Genomic DNA, 26,883 nt, shown 5'->3' on the forward strand with positions numbered 1-26,883 from the left:
AAAGAAGAAAATGGGATTTGACAATGGGTACAGAGGACAGTATACAGAACAAGGTCCAGAAGTGTACAGAGTACAGGAGCTTATGTCCCACGGAGACACGGAGTTGAGTTGCAGATGGATGTGTTCACCAGCCCAGAAGTTCACCAAACCTTGTACTTTTGAGATTTTTATGAAGGCTTCAAATGCAGGCAAATCAGTTAGCCAGTTAGCTCAATTTCCAGTTCCTCTCCTCTCCCGCAGAGCATTGAAATTAGGACTGAAAGTTCCAAGCTTCTAATTATGGCTTAGACTTTCTAGTGACCAGCTACCTTCCAGAAACACAAGTATTAACACATGAGTCCAAAAAAAAAAATATTCTAATCATCCAAAGGTATTTAGGGCCAAACTCTACAACAGAAGATACTCCCACATGCTCTATTATTAAGGACATTACAGGAGTGTTAGGAGCTCTGTAGCTAGAATAGTGGTGGCAGAAGCCTGCATATTTCTTAAGAATATATTGTGTTATTATTTTCATGTGTTCCTTCTAGGCATAATCAGTGTGCCAGCCAGAATGTTCTGAAAAAATAATTACTAAATAACCTTAGGTAACAATAACTATTATAGCCAGGTGCCAGTGGGTCACGCCTATAATCCTAGCTACGTAGGAGGCTAAGTTTAAGAATCACGGTTCAAAGCCAATCCAGGTAGAAAAATCTGTGAGAATTATCTCCAATTAACCAGCAAAAAGCCAAGAATAGAGTTGTGACTTAAGTAATAAGAGTGTCAGCCTTGAGCAAAAAAAGCTGAGGGGATAGTACCCAGGCCCTGAGTTCAAGCCCCAGGACTGGGATACACACGCACACACACACAATGTAATGTCAAGAACCAACAAATTCTAATGATAATGTTGTACAAATTCCTTCTATAATAATGTCATTAGAATGCTTATTTATACCAGATATATTACTATATACCTATGAAATAGGCTATCATTAATACTTGGGAAGATCAAAAGTAACAACTAAACAGCAAAAACAAAGAGTCAAATTCAAACCCAGATATCTGACCTCAAAGCTTATATGAACTCTTAAGCATTCTGCTTTGGCTGTTCTCTGCCTATGAAAACATGTTTACATAGGATGGGCTAACTCTACATAGATTCAAAATCCTTCTCTATAGTTTGATCCTTTTCAGAATTATCTCCCAATCAGAACTAAAGTAGGCATACATATGCCCTCTAATATTGCTATTGCTTCCATCTTGCCACTCTATGCATACTTTTTTACATATCAACTTCCTACTCAACCTTCAAGATTGTGGAAGAACTCAATGAGTCGAGACATGTAAACCACATAGACTACTCCTGGCTATCATTACTACTAAATAAATATTGGCTGTTATTATTACAAGTCATTTACAAGGTTTTAGAAAACTACTGATAAATGGTATTTCAGAGTAAGTCAACCAAAATGAATGTCTTGATAATAACATATGTTCATATACATTCATTTTCTTTACAAACGCAAGCTCATGCATTTTACATGCACACACACACTTTGACACAAACATATAAAACCGAACAAAGATGTACAGTGAAAAGAATACCAGCGTTAAAGATATATCACTGTTTAAATTTCAGATTTAAATGATTTTTAAGATTTTTAGATTTAAAAGATTTATAAATGTTTTACAACTTTATCACTTACCCTCATATTTAAAATGATAACATTTACCAAGTAATAATACAGGGGAATTTCTACTAAAATACGTCTTTGTTTTTAACACCCAACCTAAACAAAAAAAAAAAAAAAAGATTATTAAAATTATTAAAAGATTTAAAAGTACACTTCTAAAAATACTTCTATTTAATTCTAAGCCATTAATTATCACTTATAAATGTATAAGTAGTTGTACAGAGGGATTTTAATTCAACTTGTCAATTTATGATACTAAACATGCATTTTTAAAAGAATGGCAAAATATCTAAGCAAAGGGCTGGGAAAGTATCTCAGTGGTACAGTGCTTGCCTCATATTCATGAGGCCCTGGGTTCGATTCCTCAGCACCACATAAACAGAAAAAGCCAGAAGTAGCTCTGTGGCTCAAGTGGTAGAGCACTAGCCTTGAGCTGACAAGCTGAGGGACAGCACCCAGGCCCAGAATTCAAGCCCCACAACTGACACACACACACACACAAAAAAAAAAAAAAAAATCTGAACAAAGGACTAAAAAGAATGATTTATGCTACAACTTTTGAATAGTCTTTTAGGCCACATTTCATTCAAACATAAGAAAGAAAAAAAATAAAGGAAAAAAAAGTTTTTAATTCTAATTTACTTTGACAAGTCACAATATTCTGATGGCACAAAACTGAAAGGTTAAAAACTTTACTCCAGGAAGTAGTGCTGTGGCTCAAGTGGTAGAGTGCTCACCTTGAGCTGAAGAGCGCAGGGATAGTGCACAGGCCCAGAGTTCAAGCCCCATGACCAATCAAAAAAATTTTAAAAAGACAATACAGTAAAAAAAAAAAAACTTTACTCCTGTTTCCCTAATGCTAACTTCTTTTCATCTAAGCAATAACTATTAACAATTTCTTCCATCTCAGGTTATTGAAGGCTTATATAGAACTAATTTAGTGGGGGGGAATATATATATATATATATGTAGTAGCTCATGACAAAAGTGAGTGACCTCTGAAAGTTCCAAGAGAAATTTATTTTGATTTCTGAATTTCTGAATTCTGGCCAATGAGACTATCTGAATGTGAGGCATGACACTTCAGACATCTTCCTCTCAAATTTTCAGCCTTTCAATTCTCAACCCCTGACTTTAGTTGCAAATTCTTAATTCTTCTAGTTTTGGGGTGTTGTTTTTTTTTCCTACTAGATTGTAAGCATGTAAAAAGTGGCGTCCTATTTTGGCTTTTCACAATGGTGTTAATTTTTATTTTTTTCTTACTACATTGCTGAATACTTTCAAGCATATGAAATCCCTCACTACTAAGGGTAGTATCTTCTAGAGGTAGGCATGGTGGTAAATATAATCCCAGGACTTGGGAAGCAGAGGCCAAAGGATATATGTAGTATCTGGAACTGGAAGTTGACAGACTTGAGGCTAGTGTTCAGTAAACCATCTGGGTTTACATATATAAAACACAGTGCGGCTAGGAAGGTGGCTCAGTGGTAGAGCACTTGCCTTGCATGCATGAGACCCTGGGTTCGATTACTCAGCACCACATAAGCAAAAAGAAAAAAGCCAGAAGTGGCGCTGTGGCTCAAGTGGTAGAGCGCTAGCCTTGAGTTGAAGAGCTGAGGGACAGCGCCCAGGCCCAGAGTTCAGGCCCCACGATTGGACCCAAAAAAAAACAAAACAAAACACAGTGCTACAATGTTGATTTTCTAAAGACATGATTTTTATGTAGTTGCTACATAATGTACTTCATACAAATATGTATTTAAAATAAAAGTGATACTAATATTAATTTGGCAATAATTTAGAAGCCAGATGCACCAATTCGGCTTCGTTATGCTTCACTGGAATTACACTAGAACAGTTGCTGTAAGGTCAGTCCTTCCCCATTCAAATAAATGCTGCTTAACACTACCAAATTAAACTCCCTGTGGCTCAGCTTTGATCAGGTAATTTTTCTGCTCAAAAAAAAATTCCTGTTGCTTGCTAACAGATTTATTATGAACTTCTCAGTCATACAAAGGACTTTTCCTAATATGATAAAGATTATCTTTATGATCTTATCCCACTATCCATCTCCACTCAAAGTGGGCTTTGCCACTGGCATATGCTATCACCTGATAAAAACATCCTTCTCAATATCACTCTGTCTAAATCCTAGTATTTCTGGCTCTTCTTTTTTTTTTTTTTTTTTGGGGGGGGGGAGTCCAGTCATGGGGCCTGAACTCTGGGTCTGGGCGCTGTCCCTCAGCTCTTCAGCTCAAGGCTAGCGCTCTACCACTTGAGCCACAGTGCCACTTCCAGCCTTTTTTTTTCTGCTTATGTGGTGCTGAGGAATCGAACTCAGGGCCTCATGCATGCAAGGCAAGCACTCTACCACTGAGCCAACTTCCCAGCCCTATTTCTGGCTCTTCTAAGCCATTTTTCCTTTTTCCCACCTGAGTCTGATTCTCTTCAGCTCAACTCCAATAGGAAATTGAAATTGGTACTTATCTACTGAATACTAGGAAAGGACTATTTATTTAATTTCAAGCCACAGATGTGCATTTCTATTATTATCTTTAGTTAGTTGAAAAAAGGATTTCAATGTCAATTTACAAGTACTAGATGTATTAAAATTTTATATATACTATCTTTTAGAAGTATGATTAGTATCATAATGGAATAATTCTAATCCCCAAAACAGTAGCAACCTTCTATCTCATAAACATAATATTTTCAAAGTAAATCTTAAGAACTTAAAAAACAAATTCAAATGAAAAGAAACAACTTTTAAGCATAAATGTCTCCCTTTATCCCTATCGTTTATAATCTATCTACTTCTACAAACACCCTTCAAACCTTTCTCAAGAAAGGAAGAGTTGTATATCTGAAAGGTCAGAGCCTAAGGCACTGCAGGGGTGTACAATTCACAAGACACATTGCTTTATAATTTAAATAGAAACCATGGAGTATGTACAGTTACTCCTTCCTACTTTTCTATTCCCTATGTAGACCCTGCCAAAGACTCTCTCCTGATAGACTGACTTCCTTTAATACTCCTTGAAGTTAGGTGCACAAGAGAAATGAATTCTCATAAGGCCTCATTATCTTTTCTCTTTTTCTACATGCATGTAGAAGCTGAACTATGTTAACATGTCAAAAGATTAACTATGTATAGCTACACACAAAAAAATAATAATAAAGTTGGACCTCTATCTCATTCTATATGAAAAATTAACTCAAAAGGGATCAAACCCTAAATATAAGTGCTAAAACATTAAATCCCTCAGAAAGAAACTCAGGTATAAATTTTAATTTAGGCAATAGTTTATTATAATATTGAAAGCACAACCAGCCAAATACAAAACAGATCTACTGATTTTATCAAAATTTAAAAGTTTTGCATTTCAGTAGACACTGTCACCAAAGAAAAAAAGACAAGCTAAGAATAGGAAAAAAATTTGCAAATCATATGTTCCCTAAGGAATTTTTATCTAGACTATATAAAACAATTCATACAACTTAATTATAAAATGACAACTAAACATGAGAAAAGAATCTGAATAAACATTTCTCCAAAGAAGATATAAGAGCTATCCAGTATAGTCATAAATAGGTGTTCATGATCATAAGTCATCAGGAAAAGGCAAATGAAATCTATAGACAAATCCATGTCACAGCCACTGGTATGGCTCTAGTAAAAAGATGAGTAACAAGTGTTGGCAAGGGCCTGGCAAAATTCAACCCCTCAAACACTCCAGAAGAGAATGTTAAATGGGGCTGGGAAGTTGGCTCAGTGGTAGAGCGCTTGCCTTGCATGCTTGAGGCCCTGGGTTTGATTCCTCAGCACCACATAAGCAAAAAAGAAAAAACCTGGAAGTGGCACTGTGACTCAAGTGGTAGAGCACTAGCCTTGAGCTGAAGAGCTGAGAGACAGTGCCCAGGCCCAGAGTTCAGGCCCCACGACTAGACCCAAAAATAAAAAATAAAAAAAAGAATTAAACTTAGAAGCCAGGTATCATTGGTTCATACCTATAATCCTAGCAGGAGGCTGAGATCTGAGAACCATGGTTCAAGGCTAGCACTGGCAGACAATTACTCCAGACCCTTATTTGCAATTAACCACCATAAAAAAACCAGAAGTGGAACTGTGGCTCAAGTGGTAGCCTTGAGTGAAATATCTAAGGGATAGCACCCAGACCTTGAGTTCAAACCTCACTAGTAGCACAAATTAATTAAATACCACTGTTAGATATAAAATGATGTGTTCACTACAAAACATACATGAGTGCTCAATAGTAACACCGTTTATAATGGCAAATAGTAGAAAGAAGACTGAGTCAGGAGATGCATGAGTTAGAGGCCAGCCTGGACTACCTAGTGAGTTGCCTATATGAAAACAAACATAATAAAGTAAAATGTGCAGGGCACTTGTAGCTCACATCTATAATACTACCTACTCAGAAGGCTGAGATCTGAAGATCTGAGATCTGAGGATTTAAAGCCAGCCGAGGCAAGAAGATCTGAGACTCTTATTTCCAATTAACTACCAAAAAGTGGAAGTGGAACTGTGGCTCAAGTAGTAGAGTGCTAGCCTTGATCAAATAAGCTAAGGGACAGTACCCAGGCCCTGAGTTCAAGCCCCAGGACCAGCACAAAAATAAAGGAAGGAAGGAAGGGAGGGAGGGAGGGAGGAAGAAAAATTGGTTCAAGTAAGGAAGGTGGGTCAAGTGGGAAAACTCTAGCCTTGAGCAAAAAAGCTCAGGTACAGTCACTAGGCCCTGAATTCAAACCTCAGGACCATATCAAAAATAAAAAAATAAAAATGAAGTACTAAACCTCACTATAACACAAATGCACTTTGAAGCCGGGCACTGGTGGCTCACGCCTGTAATCCTAGCTACTCAGGAGGCTGAGATCTGAGGATCGCGGTTCAAAGCCAGCCCGGGCAGGAGAGACCGTGAGACTCCTATCTCTAATAAACAACCAGAAAACCGGAAGTGGCGCTGTAGCTCAAGTGGTAGCCTTGAGCTGAATAGTTCAAGGACAGCTTCCAGGCCCATAGTTTAAGTCCCTCAACTAATATAAAAAAAAAAAAAAAGGAGATGGTATTTTTTTTGATGGTATTATTTTTATAGATTGTCTAGCATAGTCAAATCTAAAGACAGAAAGTACATTGGTAGTTTCCAGGAACTACAGAGAGGAATAGGGACTGAGTGCTAGTACAAATACAGTCAGTTGGGGGCTGGGAAGGTGACTCAGTGGTAGAGCACATGCCTTGCATGCCAGAGGCCCTGGGTTCGATTCCTCAGCACCACATAAGCAAAAAGAAAAAAGCCGGAAGTGGCACTGTGGCTCAAGTGGTAGAGCGCTAGCCTTGAGCTGAAGAGCTGAGAGACAGCGCCCAGGCCCAGAGTTCAGGCCCCATGACCAGACCCAAAAAAACAAACAAACAAATACAGTCAGTTGCCTTGAGGATAACTAATCATCAGATACTGATGATGGTTTCTAATATATTTACTACTTTGTACATATATTAAAAACTAGTGTGCTATATATTTTTAAATTGACAAACTAAAATTCTGATGTGAGCCTACCATCCAGTGATAGAATGTATGTTTAAACTGAATTTTTAAAAAATTAAAATTTGAATCATACACTCTGAAAAAAATATTTTACAGTATGTGAAATATATCTTTTTTTTTTGGGGGGGGGTCCAGTCGTGGGGTCTGAACTCTGGGCCTGGGCACTGTCCCTCAGCTCTTCAGCTCAAGGCTAGCGCTCTACCACTTGAGCCACAGCACCACTTCCAGCTTTTTTCATTTTGCTTATGTGGTGCTGAGGAATCGAACCCAGGGCCTCAGGCATGCAAGGCAAGTGCTCTACCACTGAGCCACCTTCCCAGCCCCTGTGAAATATATCTGAACCTTAATTATTCAAAACTTAAGCCAGGCACTGGAGGCTCACACCTGTAATCCTACCTACTCAGGAGGCTGAGATCTACTGATTGTGGTTCAAAGCCAGCCTGGACAGGAAAGTCCATGAGACTCTTATCTCCAATTAACCATCAGAAAACCGGAAATGGTGCTGTGGTTCAAATGGTAGAGCGCTGGCCTTGAGCTAAAGAGCTCAAGGAAGGGAACCAAGCCAGAGTTCATGAACAACAATACGTAAATAAAACTTTAAATGTACATTCAATGTACATTTAATGTAATTTACATTCAACATGTAATGTTGTATTACTTCCAAGTGACAGCCATCTATATAACTACCTGACCATCACTTCCAGTGGACCAAAAGCCAAATACTCATTGTTGTAACTTGAATTTGCATTATAAAACACTTCATTGAATTTTGTTATCATTCTTACTTTATGGATATGAACTTCTTTCTACTGAAACTAATTCTGCCAGAATACTTCTCTCTCTTTGAGGGCTTCTTCACCTTCAACAATCCTTATCAGATTTGTTTGGCAAGAGTAACTAGCTAAAAACAAAGACCTGAGAGTATAATAAAGTCAGAACTTTATTATACTGAACTTCTATTTGGTGTGTTCAGAAGTCAATTTTGTTTACTTCCTGATTGAGAGGTGAAGATGCCAAAAATTGAATATGAACAACACCGTTATTATCACCTGAATAAATTCTATCTGCTTTGGAATGTTAAAAAAAAAAAATTTAGGTCGCCTGGTGACTCATGCCTATAATCCTAGCTACTCAGAAGGCTGAGATCTAAGCATTGAGGTTCGAAGCCAGCCCATGCAGGAAAGCCCATTTCCAATTAACCACTAGAAAACCAGAAGTAGTGGCTGCTTGAAAAAGCTTGAACGAAAAAGCTCAGGCAGAACACCCAGGCCTCGAGTTCAAGCCCCAAGACTGACAAAAAAAGAAGAGAAGGGAAAGGGAGGGGGAGAAGGAAGGGAGGGAAGGGGAGGAGTCCTAGCTATTCAGGAGGCTAAGATTGGGAGGATTACCAGCCCAGACAAAAAGTCCATGAAACACCTATCTCAATCAATTTAACAAAAAATGCTGGGGGGGAGGGGACAATTACTGGACAGTCATTCAAGCTAGAAGTGAAGGGTAAACAGGAAGATCTCGGTCCAGGCTAGCTCCAGCAAAAAGAGAGACTGAAAACTAATGAAAGCAAAATGACTGGGATGTGTGAATCAAGTAGGATAGCAGATGCCTAGCAAGCATGAGGCTTTTAGTTGAAACTCCAGTACCTCATTATAGTAATAACAATAATGATAATAATAATATGATATCTATATATTCTATCAAATTAGGGGGAAAATACTACTCAGTAGAGTTTCTAAGCAATGCTCATAATAATATTCAACTCTTTCTTTAAAAGATTCTTATCTACACTGCTTATAGTCTATGATAAAGTATTTCATTCAAAAGTAATGGTGACCTAAAGAAGATAATATATACATCTTTAAATACTTCTTTGTATTTAGATAATGGACAAATCATACTCACTGTATTTCATGTTGTTCCAAGCAGATACAAATTTGGTTTTTAACTTGTCAACTTCATCTGTTCCTGTGGCCTCCATATTCAAATTCTAAAGAAAAAGCCATCACTTGATTGTATTCTATTGTAGACTTAATCTTCCATACTGACTTAAAGAAAAAGATCAGGGTAAAATTAGTAATTAGTATATATTGCATGATACCATACGTGTGTGACTACATAAAATTTGAAATAACAGAAACAATCTCTCACTTTACAGAAGAAATATTACATAATATTCTGTACTTTAACTAAACAAAACATTCAACATCAAATGTGAAACAATTATCACATAAAACCAAATAATAACCTTCAATTCAATAAAACCAAATACAATAATTTTAAGTAACACAGCTCAGCTGTGATGCTTATATGTCTATGTAAGATTTGTTTTATTTGTAATCAAAGAGAGTAATTTAAAAAACACTATTTTCAAAGTGGCGACTTCTACTTATATTGATTAAGTCATTACTTCCATAAAAACTCTAGAGGCTTTGTTTTATTTTTAAATCATGGCATATCCTACATTTCCTTCCAATCTCAATGCTGAGGCATTCTTGAAAAACAAAATGGCTTAAATTTACAACAGAATTTGTTTTACTTTAAAAACAAAAAAGAATAAATGAAGCTTTAAATGTTTCATAATATGATAAAGGAAAATTGAGGAGTGATATAACCCAAGAGCAAAAATTATGACTGAAAATTCTTGTCCTTATTTGCAATCATTCATAAATAATACTTTATTTTTCAAGAAAAGAATACTGTAGGGAATATTACTCTTTCAAAGTTGTAAGTATCTCCTCAAAAATATTGATACATACATTTCTCTAACAATAGGCATCCTATTTTATAATATATAACAAAAGCTACTATTTATATATTTATATAAATATTTATTTATATATTTATATATATACTATTTATATATATTGTAGTTTTAAGGCAGAAAAAAACAATCTACTGGAAAAAAGTTAAAAAGCTCTAACTTGTCGCCAGGCACCAGTGGCTCACGCCTGTAATCCTAGCTACTCAGAAGGCTGAGTGAGATCTGAGGATCATGGTTCAAAGGTAGCCCGGGCAGGAAAGTTCATGAGACTCTTATCTCCAATAAACCACTCAGAAAACCAGAAGTGGTGCAGTGACTCAGGTGGTAGAGCGCTCGCCTTGAGCTGAAGAGCTGAGGGACAGTGCCCAGGCCCAGGACAGTGTCCAGGGAGAAACTAACTTGTCTACAGCACAGAAAGTCCAAAAGAGTGACACAAGATGTAAGTACACAGTACCCTCCAGATCAGGTTGGATGCTAGTTATTCACACCTGAAATCCTAGCTACTTAAGAGACTAAGATCTGAGGTTTGAAGTTCAAACTAGCCCAGGCAGAAAAATCCATTTGACTCTTATTTCCAATTAACAAGCAACAAGCCAGAAGTGGCAGTGTGGCTCAAGTGGTACAGCACCAGCCATAATAAATTCAAGCTCCAGTACTGGCATTCAAAAAAAAAAAAAAAAAAGAGCTAGTCGCTGACGTAATCCTAGTTACTCAAGAGGCTGAGATCTAAGGATTTCAGTTCAAATCCAGCCCAAGCAGGAAAGTCCATGAGACTTTTATCTCCAATTAACCACCAGAAAACAGGAAGTGGCACTGTGGCTCAAGTGGTAGAGCACTTGCCTTGAGCTGAAGAGCTAAGGGATAGTGCCCAAGCTCAGAGTTCAAGCCCCATAACTGACAAAAAAAAGAATTTTGTTATCTATCCTAAAGGCAGATGATTTCAAATAGGAATATCAGACACAGATTTTGTAGGCTTTGTGTTTATTATTATTGTTCTAATAAAAGTATGAATAACAGACTGAAAAACCAGAGTAGACAGTGAATATTTGCTACTACTGTACAGCACTAGGACAGAAATGGGAGTCTACCCAGAAATAATAAAGATGGACAGAAATGGATACATAAGGAAACATGTCACAAGGGCTAGAGTTATGGCAGAGCATTTGATTTGCACAGTTCAATCCCCAATACCACCAAAAGTTTGTTTTTTCTTGGTGATGAATAGTGAAGGTAAAGGAAAATGTCAAAAATACACCCATGGGGCTGGGAAGGTGGCTCAGTGGTAGAGCACTTGCCTTGCATGCATGAGGCCCTGGGTTCGATTCCTCAGCACCAAATAAGCAAAAAGAAAAAAACCGGAAGTGGTGCTGTGGTAGCCTTGTGCTCAAGTGGTACAGTGCTAGCCTTGAGCTGAAGAGCTGAGGGACAGTGCCCAGGCCCAGAGTTCAGGCCCCATGGCTGGTCCCAAAAAAAAAAAAAATACACCTATACAGATGGTACCAATCATGGAAACAGGGAGCATTAGGAAAGGGACAGATTAAAGGGAGATCAAAAATTTGATATGAAGCTTATGGCATCTGAGATATCTATGAAAGATACAAGTAAAAATTATTAATTTGTTTAATCATTTAGTAAATTTTAACAGGCATTGTTCTAGGAATTAAGAGAGCAGAGAACAAAGGCAATGAATTAATTACTTTCATGTAGCCCACACTGTAGATATATTTAACGGGAAGTTAGTTATATAGATCTAAAGTCAAGGAGAGGTGTAGGCTAGAGATTAAAATTAATTTGTAAACTGCTGATGTATAAACAAAAATTAGAGCTATAAACACATTCCTCAAGGGCTTTGCCTTGTTCTTATTTGTACCTTCAACAATTGGCACATGTCTGGTACTTGAGGATATTTAAGGCCTCCATGAAATAGCTCTGCCACTTACTGAGCTTCCTCAAGTGATATTCCCTCACATGTGCCACATGATGAAGCCATTTTTTGTTTATTCTTTGCCAGTCCTGGGGCTTTAACTCAGGGCCTGTCCCTGAGCTTCTGTTTATGTGGTACTAAGGAATTGTACCCAGGGCTTCATGCATGCTAGGCCAGAACTCTACCACTAAAAGCCACATTCCCAGTCCTGAAGCCATTTTTACTACTAATATTAAAGCTTCTTGAACTTGACATGCCATCTGATACTTCCTTGCCCTTGTAAAATTTGTTTCCTCTGCCTAAAATGCCTTCCCACTTACCCTCACTGTTAAATTATCTTACTATCACAAGCCCTAGGGCCCAGCTTAAGTCTCACCTCCTTTAGTAAGACTGGTTAAAAGTTACCCAACTTCACATATTAAGTTAAGACTGGTGCCTTCCTCTTAACTCTCATGGGATCCTTTGTCTTCCACTATCACAGTGCTCATCACATTACATAATCATCACTTACTTTTTCCCTGTCAGCTATACTAGACAGTAATTTTTTTTAACTGTATTTTTTTGTCTTTTTTAGTATTGGGGATCAAACCCAGGATGTTGCACTTGCTAGGCAAGCGCTTTGCCACTGAGCTACATCCCAGCCCCAGACAGTAATTTTTTGAGTGTCCTTAAATTCTGTCTGGCATACAATTGGTTCTCAAAAATATTAAATGGATGGGGCTGGGAAGGTGGCTCAGTGGTAGAGCACTTGCCTTGCATGCATGAGGCCCTGGGTTCAATTCCTCAGCACCACATAAGCAGAAAAAACCAGAAGTGGTGCTGTGGCTCAAGTGGTCGAGCGCTAGCCTTGAGCTGAAGAGCTGAGGGACAGCGCCCAGGCCCAGAGTTCAGGCCCATGACTGACAAAAAAAAAAAAAAAAAATATATATATATATATATATATATATACATATATATTTTAAAAGGATCACTAAATGATAAATCAATGAAACACAGGTAAATGGTAGTAACATTTCACAAGAATTATAATTATTTATAACTGACAACTAAAATTTATGTTAGTCTGTGCTAGCCAGGTACTGGTGGCTCAACCTGAAATCCTAGCTATGCAGGAGGCTGAGATCTGAGGACTGAGGTTCAAAACCAGACCAGGCAGGAAAGTCTATGAAACTCTTATCTCCAATTAACCACCAGAAAACAGGAAGTGGTGCTGTGGCTCAGTAGTAGAGCACTAGCCACCCAAGCTGAGTTCAAGCTCCATGAAGGACAAAAAAAATCTGTGCTTTCATGGCAATAGTATCTGTTTTATGAAATTAGGTATATGTATGTATATAAACATTTACAATTGTTATCTCCACTTAGTAGACTGTTACCTTTCTCAATATCACTTTTGTTTGTCTCTTCTTAATTTTGTTTTTAAGTCTACTTTGTCAAAAATTAGTATAGCTACTCTGCTTGCTTCTGGGCTCCATTTGCTTAGAAGGTATTTTTTCCTATCTTCACTTTAATCTTGTATTTCTCTTTCTCAATACAATGTGTCTTCCATAAACAAAGACAATGGGTCTTGTTTTCTATAATCAACCTGCTGATATGTATCTTTTGATTGGAGAATTGAGGCCATTAACATTTGGAGTTATTATTATTATTATCATCATTATTGTCATTTTGTTTCTTTCAATGAATGGTTCTTTTTCTAATCCTCATTTGCTTTCAACTTCTCTAGTGAGATTTTTTTTTTTTTTTTTTTGTCAGTCCTGGGGGCTGAACTCTGGGCATGGGCACTGTCCCTCAGCACTTCAACTCAAGGCTACCACCCTACCACTTGAGCCACCACGCCACTTCTGGCTTTTTTCTGCTTATGTGGTACTGAGGAATTGAACCCAGGACCTCATGCATGTGAGGCAAGCACTCTACCACTAAGCTAACTTCCCAACCCGCTATAGTGAGATTTATCTCACCTGTACTTCACTGGTTGTGTTTATCTTTCTCTTCTATGTGTAAGATGCCTTTAAGTATCTTCTGTACTGCTGGTTTGGTAGTTCTGAATTCTTTTAATTTTTATTGATCATTTCCTTTAATTTTGCAGTATAGCTGTTTTGAATATTCTAAGTTAGCAATTATTACTTCCAAGTCTTAAAATATGTCTTTCCAAGCTCTCCTGGATCTAAGAGTTTCTACTAAATTTGCTGTCCTGATGGATTTCCCAGTGTGACTTGTGACTTCTCTCTTAAACTTTCAATATTCTTTCCTTCTTCTGTACATTTAATGTTTTAAATATATGTCTGATCCGCATAGGGAAAGAAGAAGTTAAACTATCCCTTTTTGCAGACGACATGATACTATACCTTCACGATCCCAAAAACTCCATCCCCAAACTCTTAGAAATCATAAATCACTTCGGCAAAATAGCAGGATACAAAATAAACCCACAAAAATCAGTTGCCTTCCTGTACACTGACAATGTACAAGAAGAGAGGGAAATAAAGGGAGCAACCCCATTCACAATAACCTCCCAAAAAATAAAATATTTAGGAATTAACCTAACCAAAGATGTAAAAGAACTATTTAATGAAAACTATAAAAAGTTAAAGAAAGAAATTGCAGAAGACACTAGGAAATGGAAAGACCTCCCATGCTCTTGGATAGGCCGACTTAATATAATAAAGATGGTAATACTTCCAAAACTAATATACAAATTCAATGCAATTCCTATTAAAATCCCAATGACGTACATCACTGAAATACAGAAAACAGTCCAAAAATTCATATGGAACAACAAAAGACCTAGAATAGCCAAAACAATTCTAGGGGATAAAGACAATATGGGAGGGCTATCCATGCCGAACTTCAAACTCTACTACAGAGCTATACTAACAAAGACAGCATGGTACTGGCACAAAAACAGACCCGAAGACCAATGGAACAGAATAGAAGATCCAGAAATAAATCCACAGGCCTACAGCCAGCTGATATTCGACAAAGGAGCCAAAGACATACAATGGAAGAAACACAGCCTCTTCAACCGCTGGGGCTGGGAAAACTGGGCGGCCACATGCAGAAAACTTGGACCCCAGCCTATCACCATGCACCAACATCAACTCAAAATGGATTAAAGACCTTAACATTAAACCTGAATCTCTGAAACTACTGCAGGACAGAGTAGGAGAAACACTTGAACTAATAGGCACAGGAAGGAACTTCCTGAACAGAGTCCCAGGGTCACAACAAGTTGGAGAGAGACTCGACAAATGGGAGCTTCTGCACAGCTAAATCTATCGCAACTAAGCTAGAAAGATAATCAACTAATTGGGAAAAAATATTTACCAGCAATATATCAGACAAGGGGTTAACATCCTGTATATACAGGGAACTCAAGAAACTAATCCCTCCCAAACCTAACAAACCAATTACTAAATGGGCAAGGGAACTAAAGAGGGACTTCTCAAATGAAGAAATAAAAATGGCAAAGAAACACATGAGGAAATGTTCATCATCCCTGGTGGTAAAGGAAATGCAAATAAAGACAACCCTGAGATACCACCTTACCCCAGTCAGAATGTCCCACATCCACAAATCAGCCAACGACAAATGCTGGAGGGGATGTGGAGAAAGGAACCCTATTACACTGCTGGTGGGAATGTACACTTATACAACAACTTTGGAAAGCAGTCTGGAGGGTCCCTAGAAAGCTAAAGATTGACCTCCCTTACGACCCAGTCATACCACTTCTAGGCATCTACCCTGAACAACAGGAACCAATATACAAGGACACGTGCACCTCCATGTTTATTGCAGCACTGTTCACAATAGCTAGGATATGGAAACAACCCAGATGCCCCACCACAGATGAATGGATCCAAAAATTGTGGTATCTATACACAATGGAATATTATGCAGCCATTAGAAATAACAAAATAATGGCATTTGCAGGGAAATGGATGGAGCTAGAAGGAATCATGTTGAGCGAGGTAAGCCAAGAATGAAGAGACAAACGGTACATGGTCTCCCTGATAAGTAGATGCTAAATCCAAAATGTTAGGTGATACAACAAAACTAACAGGACTTAAGAAACAAAGAACTCCCACTCATCTGGTCGAACCACTACTAAATATCCCCATGCTGCTGATCACATGTATGGTGTATAACATGTGAACACCGTTATATGTTACAGACTGTGATAGACAATTTGCTCCAGGAAAGTTAGAATGAACTTGTGACTTTAAATGAGCATCATTATTCCACAATACTGTGAAATTCCGGAAATTATGTAATCACAATAAAAAAAAGAACCTCGGGGAAAGTAGGGAGGGAGGGGATGGTAGGGGGAAAACAATGGAGGGGATAACAATGTTCAAGAGGAAGTGTACTCATTACCTCACTCATGTAACTGTAACCCTCTGTATAGTATCTTTACAATAATAAATAAATAAATAAATAAATATATGTCTGCACTGGTTGTTTTCTGATCTTATCTGTTGAGTGTCCTCAAAGTTTCTTGTACCTGAATGACTGACTCTCACAAGTTGGGAAATTTTCCCCTATTGTTTTATTGAATTGGTTTTGTTTTGTTTTGTTTTGTTGTTGGTCTTGGTGTTTGAACTCAGGGCCTGGGCACTGTCCCTGAGTTTTCTTGCTCAAGGCTAGTGCTCTATCACTTTGAATCACAGCACCCCTTCCAGTTTTATGGTGGTTAACTGGAGATAAGAGGCTCATAGACTTTCCTACCTAGACTGGCTTAAAACTGAGATCCTCAGATCTCAGCCTCCTGAGTGGCAAGGATTACAGGCATAAGCCACCAGCAACCAGTTTTGATTGTTTTCTTATCCCTTTGGATTCCACCTCCTCTCCTTCATCTAGGCCTATGATTTTTACTTTTAGTTTTGTAATACATACATGTTCCTAGAATTTAAAGTTTATTATTAAAGAGCCATAAACCGGGGCTGGTGGTAAAGTGCTTGCCTTGCATGCATGAGACCCTGGGTTCGATTCCTCAGTACCACATAAGCAGAAAAAGCCAGAAATGGTGCTGTGGCTCAAGTGGTAGAGTGCTTGCCTTGAGCTGAAGAGCTGAAGAACAGCACCCAGGCCCAGAGTTCAGGCCCCATGACCAACCAAAAAAAAAAAAACCATAAACCTTGAATCTTCTAAACCCAAATTTTTTAGGCAAGAGAATGTGCATGCATATATTTTCTTCTGCATCAGAAAGTATGACTCTGAATAACACTCTGGATAGTTGTTATTAATAAGGAAATGTACATGTACTAGAGTAACTGAGAGAAATAAAGACAATGAGAAGTTAGGTGTTTTGAAAGGGAAAGTGTGCATCGTAAATAGTAAGTCCAAAATAACAATAAACAAACAAGGTAAGATATACAACAAACACAGAAATTATTGAGCTTAATATGACCTCAAAAAATTTAAACTGGCCCATGCAGAAAAGTTCATGAGACACCAATTAAGCACCAAAAGCCAGAAGTGGAGCTGTGGTTCAAGTGGTAGATCATTAACCTTGAGCAAAATAACTCAGGGACAACACACAGGCCTTGAGTTCAAGCTGCAGGACCAATGCAAATTTTTTTTTTTTTGGTCCGGTCCTGGGGCCTAAACTCTGGGCCTGGGCGCTGTCCCTCAGCTCTTCAGCTCAAGGCTAGCACTCTACCACTTGAGCCACAGAGCCACTTGCGGCTTTTTTCTTTTTGCTTATGTGGGGCTGAGGAATCGAACCCAGGGCCTTGAGCATGCAAGGCAAGTGCTCTACCACTGAGCCACCTTCCCAGCCCCTTTTAAAGAAGAAAGTAGAGATGAGGCTCATGTGGTGAAACCCCAGTCCTGAGAGCTAAAGCAAAGCAGGGGTTCAAGGCCTGAGGTTCAAGCCCCAATACTAGTACACACACACACACACACACACATACATACACACACACACACACACACACACACACACACAATTTTTTTTTTTTAGTCGGTCATGGGGCTTGAACTCTGGGCCCAGGCACTGTTCCTCAGCTCTTCAACTCAAGACCAGTGCTCTACCACTTGAGCCAGAGTGCCATTTCCAGTTTTCTGGTGGTTTACTAGAGATAAGATTCTCATGGACTTTCCTGCTTGGACTGGCTTTGAACCGCAATCCTCAGATCTCAGCCTTCTGAGTAGCTAGGATTACAGTTGTAAGCCAATAGCGCCTGGCTCATACAAAATTTTTGAAGAATTTCAACTCCAAATCTCCAAATATAAAACATAAAACATCTGAATACTTTATTTTCACTATTTATATAGAGTTGAGGATAACAAAATTATCATCTGTGGTCAAAGTAAAGCTAAAACTGTACTATTTAATAAGTCATATGGCCACTTTTCATATGACTAAAATGAAATTCCATTCTTTCATAAAGATTAAGGCCAACTTTATTTAAATGACTGTTTCTAAAACTCTTTAGAGCAATCAGAGATTATTTTGTAAGGTGATCCCTTGAATCATGTTGTAAAGTATTATAAATTGAGACATTTTATAAAGAATTAAGCAAAATTTCCTAATGAGATTTGCCTGGTAGTATGTTAAAATTCATTATAAAACTACAGTAATTAAACTTTAGTACTATTTAAATTTATTATTCTTATTAGCACAGAATGACACCGAATAAAACATACTAGAAAGTAGAGCAATAAATCCCAGCATATTTGAGCACTGAGATTAGCAATATCTCACATCAATTAGGAAAAAAATAGCTATTTTAATAAATAGGACTAGAATAACAAACTAATCTGTTTTAAACAATAAAGCTCTATGACTACCTCATACTTTGTAAATTCTAGATGGTCAAAGATTTCAATGTAAATGCAGCCAAAAGTGGTGGCACACACATATAATCCCAGCATTGGGGAGTCTCAGGCAGGAAGATTTAGAGTTTGAGGCTAGCCTGGCTATAGACACACAAGTTCCAAGTTAGTGATTAGGAATGCAACTAAGTAGTAAAAATCTTAACAAGTTCAAACTCCAGTACCAAAAAAAAAAATCAGATTAAGGCTGCTCCTTAACAGCTCTACAAGTGTTATATTCAAGACAAACTCTGTCAGAAGAAAGAGAACATTTGTGAAGAAAATCAGTACTATTTTTTTCTTGAAGGTGAAGGATGATACTCAAGGCAAAGAAGTACTTGTTACCAAGATGGTGAATGTGAAGAAGAGCAAAGGATCAGTGCTTCTCCATTCAGGTAAGAAGCTAAACTGCACAATTGATACAACTAACTCAGACCTGCTGGCTTTCATGACTCATAATGAATACTCAGCCTCCTTTCAAGATAATTTCAAAGTCATAGGCAACATGATCTTAGCAATGAAGTAATAAAATCTTCAACTTCATCCAGGCAAATATAGACATTTATACATATATTTCATTATCAGAACTTAGGCTGAAACTTCACTTTGGCAAACAGAATTTGTTGTTAAAAGGGAGTGAGTAGAGGCTGGGAAGGTGGCTCAGTGCTTGCCTTGCATGCTCAAGGCCCTGGGTTCGAATCCTCAGCACCACATAAGCAAAATGAAAAAAGCTGGAAGTGGCGCTGTGGCTCAAGTGGTAGAGCGCTAGCCTTGAGCTGAAGAGCTAAGGGACAGTGCGCAGGTCCAGAGTTCAGGCCCCACGACCAGACCCAAAAAAAAAAAAAAAAGGGGGAGTAAGCAATCATGTTTTTTTCCCAGCTCTGAGAAAGAGAGACTCGTAGTATCGTAGTATACTACTGCTTTGTGGAACCGCATATCACCACACACAATAAAGTTAATAACTATGATTTAGAGTAAATAGGAGCTTCAGAATAAAATTAGGAACAGTTAAAATCTTTAGATTATATAAACAAGAGAAAAGTATATTTAAGGGTTACTCTGCTGAAGATTCAATTTAAAGGTATTCCTTCAGGGAGAGTGAAAGAGGGGCGAGATTCATTGGAATATATTAAATACATATCTGGAAATGTAACAATGAAATCTCATCTGTATAACCAATAGAATGTGTTTTATTTAAAAAGGTTTCCTTTAGAGAACTGAAGACTATGTCTCCATAAAACAAACAAAAGGAAGTAGCACTGTGGTTCAAGTGGTAGAGCACTCACCTTTAGCTGAAGAGCTCAGAGATAGTGCCCAGGCCTAGAGTTCAAGCCCCATGACCCACCCAAAAAAAAAAAAAATCCTTTGTCTACAAAGGGTAAAGTGCACTCACTATACTTTAATCCTTCTAGTTCCCTCAAAGACTTGGCTTGGTTTGACTATTCCTATGATCAAACTGATAATGCCAAAATTCTTATGTATTCTATGTAGTGTCATCAGAGCCAGTCTAGAGAAAACTTCAAAATAATACTTTATAGTTTCCAAATTACTTTTAAAATGTGTTTGTCTTCCTTCTCCCTCTCTCTGTCTCTCTGTCTCTCTCTCTCTCTCTCTTCCTCTCTCTCTCCTTCTTTCCCTCCCTCTTTCCCTCTCTCTTCCTATCTCTTTTTCACGATGGTAGTGGGGCTTGAAATCAGGGCCACTCTGCCTTTTCTGCTCAGGTTGACACTCTTACCACTTGAGCCATACCTCCACTTTTTTTTTTTTCCCATGGGCCTGAACCCTGGGTGCTGTCCCTCAGCTCTTCAGCTCAAGGCTAGCACTCTACCACTTGAGCCACAGAACCACTTACAGCTTTTTCTGCTTATGTGGAACTGAGGAATTGAACCCAGGGCCTCATGCATGCAAGGCAAGCACTCTACCACTGAGCCACCTTCCCAGCCCCCATACCTCCACTTTTTACAGGTAAACTGGAGATGAGACATTCTCCTGCTTAAGTGTTAACTGTGTTTTACCATGAAGTCCTGGTAAAGACTTTGTTGTGACTGCTTATTTAGTCCACTTTAGTGAGAAATGATATTTAGAAACCAAGATTTTGTCATTGAACATGTTAATTACTACTGGTTATTATTGCTTCTAAACCATTTAAATAAGGCCTTTTTCTCTCTCACTCTCAAAAACAGAAGTACCGGGCTGGGAAGGTGGCTCAGTGGTAGAGCGCTTGCCTTGCATGCATGAGGCCCTGGGTTCGATTCCTCAGCTCCACATAAGCAAAAAGAAAAAAGCCAGAAGTGGCACTGTGGCTCAAGTAGTAGAGAGCTAGCCTTGAGCTGAAGAGCTGAGGGACAGTGCCCAGGCCCAGAGTTCAGGCCCCACGACCGGACCCAAAAAAAAAAAACATAAGTACCACTGTGTCTCAAAGTGGTAGAGTGCTAGCCTTGAGCAAAAAGAGCTCAGGGACACTACCCAGGCCCTAAGTTAAAGCCCCACAGCTGGTTTAAAAGAGAAAAAAAAAAAGTCTCTCATACTTTCTTCTCTTGCTAGCTTCAAACCATGATTCTCAGATCTCAACCTCCTGAGTAGCTAGGACTACAGGCATAAGCCACGGGTGCTGAGCCATGTTTTAATATATTACATATAACTTCAAAACAAGTTCCAACACATTTCCAAATGCATTTATCTAGAACTTGATTCCTCCTCATTCAAGGAAAAACTATACAAAAAAAACTTATTGCACATAAACCATTACTCAAATATACTAAAGTAAAATAATGACATATAAGGGAAAAATTAAGAAATTAACCTTGGAATATTATTGCCAAAAAACTATATATATATAATATATATTATATATACTTAAATTATATATGAGTAATTGAATATATATTTCATATATATAATATAAATGGAATATGTATTTACATTCCATTGCCCAGTTCTATCCCCAAACAACTTGGGAATGTACCCACTCCTATCTTCACTTATTCTTCTTCATATATCAACTCTCATCTAGATCCATCCAACAATCTCTTTACTGACCTTGCCCATCTGAATCTTTTCCATTCTTAAAAGCATTTAACAAAGCTGTAACTTCGCATTTCTTAGCATACAGACTATATTTACTCACTACTAAATCACTATGGTCTAAAAGAGTGGCTAGTTAATAAAATCTAAATCACTGAACATGGTGCCAAAAATTATTAATTTATCTATAGTAAGAAAAAATGAAGATAAAGTGGTTATAAGATACCAACTGGTCCATTATTTGCCACCATCCCTAATTTTTTTCCTGTATAATTTAGCTTTAACAATTTTATTTTTCTCTCAATTTCTACTATTCTATTTAAATTCCAGATTAAATCTTACCTTCTTTATGGAATCTTCCCTAGTTTTGTTTTGCTTTTTTGCTTTTGTTTTGCTTTGCTTTTTGGTCAGTCATGAGACTTGAACTCATGGCCCAGGCACTGTCCCTAAACACTTTTGCTCAAGGCTGGCACTCTACCACTTTGAGCAACAGCATCATTTCCAGTTTTCTGGTGGCTAATTGGAGATAAAAAGTCTCACAGTTAAGAAGCTTGCCTAGACTGTCTTCCCAATTCTCACATCTCAGCCTCCTCAGTAGTTAGGATTACAGGAGTGAGCCACCAGCGCCCAGCAAACTTTCCCTACTTGATCTCACTTTTTAATTTTAATGTTGTAAAACATAAATATCTAATATATATGCATTAGTCTTTCTAGTTCTTGAAGACAAAGTTTTACATATCCAACATTCCACTAGAGTATAAATTTCACAAAGAGCAGAGATTTCTTTTTGTCTCTTGTTCTCAGCTCTATCCCCAACAACTAGTCAAGCATGTGGTACAGAATACATGTTATGCAAGTATGTGTTAATATTATTTATAAATTATAGATAAAACCAATCTTTGCAGTTGTGGTACTTGGGAGTCAAAAAAGAACTGTATTAAAGTAAACACTATGAGCTTTAGTGTCTGCCTACTAAATATAAATAGTATTGAATAGCTCACTAGCTTGTTATAATTAATAGAAATAAGACTTTAAAAGCAGCTAGTACAGAGATAAGGATAAGATGTTCTTAGTGATAAATGTTTTCATTATTTCATTAAATAGTAAGTATTCTAATAAATAAATAAAATCTCAGGAAAAAATATCAGTTGGAAACCTAGAAATCTCAAAAAGATATAGAAAGTTCAAATAATGTGTAGGTTCTTATCATTTTTCTAACAAAGAATTCCACAAATTAATTCAGTAAATTAATCTGAAATATTCTACATTTAGCCTCAAATAGTAAACACAGCTGAAACCATTTCAGATTCACTAAGAATAACTTCAAATTGACAGAGTATAAATTTTAATATATTTGTTTTACTGAAACATACTGATATATTGCTTAAATACATGATATGGACAACACTTTGGAAGGCTGAGGCAGGAAGATCAAAATTCAAGGCTAATTTGGGCTTAGAGCAAATTTCAGGACAGCTACATAACTCAGTCTCATTTTAAAAAATAAATAAATATAATCTTACTATTAAAAATTATTTAGTATAGGAGCTGGGAATGTGGCTTAGTGGTAGACTGCTTGCCTAGCACACATGAAGCCCTGGGTTTGATTCCTCAGTACCACATAAACAGAAAAACCTGGAAGTAGTGGTGGCTCAAGTGGTAGAGTGCTAGCCTTGAGTAAAAGAAGCTTGGGGACACACTCTGAGTTCAAGCCCCAGGACCGGCAAAAAAAAAAAAAAAAAAATTCTATGTATAAGAATAAGAAAAAGAAGTGGAGGTATGGCTCAAATGGTAGAGCACCAGCCTTGAGTGAAAAACTCAAGTGAGAGTACAAGGTCCTAAGTTCAAGCCCCAGTACCAGCACAAAAAAAATTTTTTTTAATTAAAAAAAAAAGCCAGGTGCAGCTGGCTCATGCCTCTAATCCTTTCTACTCAGGAGGCTGAGATCTGAGGATCACCGTTCAAAGCCAGCCAGAGCAGGAGAAGTCTGTGAGACTCTTTATCTCCAATAAACCACCAAAAAACCAGAAGAGGCGCTGTGGCTCAAGTGGTAGAGCGCTAGCCTTGAGCTGAAGAGCTCAGGGACAGCGCCCAGGTCCAGAGTTCAAGCCCCATGACCAACCAAAAAAAAAAAAGCCAGTGGCTCACGCCATAATAATCCTAGCTACTCAGGAGACTGAAATCTGAGGATCTCAGTCAGAAGCCAACCCAGGCAAGAAAGTTTATGAGACTCATTTCCTTAATCACACACACACATACACACAAGCTGGAAGTGGAGCTGTAGCTAAACACACACACACACACACACACACACAACACACACACACACACACACACACACAACACACACACACACACACACACACACACAAGCTGGAAGTGGAGCTGTAGCTCCAGTGTAGAGAGCTAGTCTTGAGCTAAAGAAGCTCAGAGACAACACCCAGGCCCAGAGTTGTAGCCCCAGGACCCACAGGAAAAAAAAAAAAAGGCAGTGGGTGAGGGAGCCACAAACTTCAGTTGTATAATCCCCAGAAATGAAGGACAAAATTTCTGTCTGCAAACGCAAAAAGCTGTTTACCAGAGCTATCAAATGATCTAGAAACACCTCATTACAAATCATCACAAACATATTTTTCAAAACTCACATCCCATTTTACAGGAAAAGCATTCATTAAGCAGTTTTTAACCTTTTTGCTAAATTATATAATTCCTTGCATTGCTCACTTTGTAATTTTTAACTATTTTTTGGGGGTAGGGGGTCCAGTCATGGGGCCTGAGCTCTGGGCCTGGGCACTGTCCCTTAGCTCTTCAGCTCAAGGCTAGTGCTCTACCACTTTGAGCCACAGCGCCACTCCAGCTTTTTTCTTTTTGCTTATGTGGTGCTGAGGAATCAAACCCAGGGCCTCATGCATGCAAGGCAAGTGCTCTACCACTGAGCCACTTTCCCAGCCCTTCAACAATTTTTTATAGCAAGTGAACTAGCCTCAGATTATTAGACTAATCAAAAACTCTAGGGGAAAAGCTTTATCATTTTAACACTCAGAAAATACACTGACTTTACCTTTTTAAAGCCTTTCCAATACCTCTGGGACTTCCAATGATTCATAACTTAATTACAAATCACAAGCAAGCAAAAAGGAAAGATGACTCCCTTGTGTCTGCTATCAACTGACACATCATTTCAAAGACTCCACTGAGACATGTGGTCAGTAAATGAAAAACAAGAAAATCCGCATCTAAGTAACTGTATGGCCAGGCATTCTCTTAACGCTAGGGTAGCAGTGAATCCCATGTGGGAAAATAATCAATACAAAAAAATGTAAACCAACAATCAGATTACACATCGATGGACATATTAAACTGAAACTTCCTTGTACAACTATTTGAAGATATACAAGCTCAACAGGCAGAGAGTCATGCCTCACGGACCTTTGGGGTCTCGTCTATGTAGCCATCATCTTTAAGATTCTAGACTTTTAACCTCAAAAGTTCTGAGGTGTGGATGAGATTAGGAGCTTGAGGGAAACTATGCTAAAGGCATAGGTATATCTGAAGTGGCAACAAAGACCACCCCCAGGGGGAAAAGGTCGCAAGAAAAGGGATTGAGATCTGGAGTTGAGCTTAAGTTTGGTTTTGCTTGTCTGCATTAAAAGAAGAAAACCCGAGCTGACTGACACAGGGAAGGTGTTAAATGCTACAGCCAGGGTGGTGCCAGGAGCACCTAGGAAATCCTCAGGTTAAGAAGAGAATCGCTGGCCCACATGTTTGCTGTCTTTGCAGCCCAGGACAGGGCGAGGAGGAGACAGACGACAAAGACAGATGGATGACACGTGAAGGGGAGACGAAGGGCGCGTCCAAAGACCCCTCAAGGCCCCAGACGGCCGGCCACGGGTCCTTTCACCGCGGGCAGGGCCCCCGGGAAACCCCGTCACTCGGGGCAGGAGATAGTCACTCCCAGCCACCTCGACTCCGCGGGTCTGGAGCGGAACCCTCACCGAAACAGAAGACGCTGGAGAACTGTACAAATGTAAAGCAGTCACCGACCGAGGAACCGCCGCGGCGCGGGCGGCGGCGGCCACCAGAACCACCACGCGCCCGCAGTCACTGCGGCCTCGGCGCCGTGGCGGCAGGAACTGCGCGCCCGAGGCCCCGCCGGGCCACCATAGTCGGAGGCACGGCCTCCGCTGTCGACCCATTCGCCAGTCACTTCCGGGACACGGGAGCATCCCGAAGGGCGGCGGCGGCTGAAGCGCTCCGCCCGGAGCTTCTTTTCCACCGGTTCTACTCCAGCTTTCTAGTCAGCAAGGCAGCCAGCACCGAGAGAGAATCCATCCGGAAACAACCTAAGGCTTGTCTCTATGATAAGACATTGCGGCTGCCGTACGTTTCTGTTTAGGGGTTGGACTTCAACTACCAGCATGCCTTGCAACATAATCACGCTTGCCTGCGGCGAAGGAACTACAAGGTCCAGCGTGCGCTGCGGTCCCCCTCACCGCCCCCCCCTCCCCCCCGCCTTTGTAGCTCTCTAACCGAGCCTGGCTTTGATTTTAAAAACAAAACAAAAAGTACCCTCTCTTATCCTGTTGTTAGGGTACTCCTAGCAAACCTAAAGTTGGAACTATAGGCTAGGTAATTGGAAAACATCCATTTGTGCATTCATTTTCCACATTCAGGTTCCTTTCAAGGAGGCCTTACTTTTTTTTTCTTTTTTTTCTTTTTTAGTGTTATTATAAAGGTGATGCACGAAGAGGTTACGGTTATATAAGAGGAGGCCTCATTTTTAAGAGCTGTCGAGACAAATACTAATTATTGCTCAATGTGAGCCTACAGTATTCTTAGGTGCCACAGATTTCGTTGGAACAGAACTAAAAGACATTTCTCCTGAAATGCATAGGAAATCACAGAACTTAGAAATATTTAAGGCTATGCTGCTTAACTATGAAACAACACGGGAATAAAAACTATCCAGAAACATTTTTCAAGTTTTGCGTGTTTAGAGGTTTGGATTAGGTGGTGTTTTGTTATATTTTGGGGCCATACTGGGCCAAAAGCAGTTTTTCACTGGTTTATTTTTAGGATAGAGTATTCTTTCTGCTCTGGCCTCGGAGCTAATCCACCTATTTGAAG

General features: G+C 38.8%; 1 protein-coding gene across 5 annotated transcripts in view; it reads right to left on the reverse strand.

Moving 5' to 3' along the window:
- Atg4c (autophagy related 4C cysteine peptidase) overlaps positions 1 to 25,873 on the reverse strand; it is a 64,663-nt gene extending 38,790 nt beyond the window's left edge. Inside the window, exons 1-3 of one of the 5 annotated variants that reach the window (XM_042681638.1) lie at positions 25,801 to 25,873; positions 9,134 to 9,272; positions 1,689 to 1,772 (exon numbers count right to left, since the gene is read on the reverse strand). In XM_042681638.1, coding sequence (XP_042537572.1) covers positions 1,689 to 1,772; positions 9,134 to 9,209 — 160 coding nt within the window. In that variant the 5' untranslated portion in view covers positions 9,210 to 9,272; positions 25,801 to 25,873. The other 4 variants (XM_042681613.1, XM_042681604.1, XM_042681630.1 and 1 more) reach the window with 4 other exon arrangements.
- Between the last annotated feature and the right edge of the window lie 1,010 nt (positions 25,874 to 26,883).

Source organism: Dipodomys spectabilis, unplaced genomic scaffold (genome assembly GCF_019054845.1).
Source record: "Dipodomys spectabilis isolate Male_0828 unplaced genomic scaffold, ASM1905484v1 ptg000002l, whole genome shotgun sequence".
Taxonomy (NCBI): Eukaryota; Metazoa; Chordata; class Mammalia; order Rodentia; family Heteromyidae; genus Dipodomys; species Dipodomys spectabilis.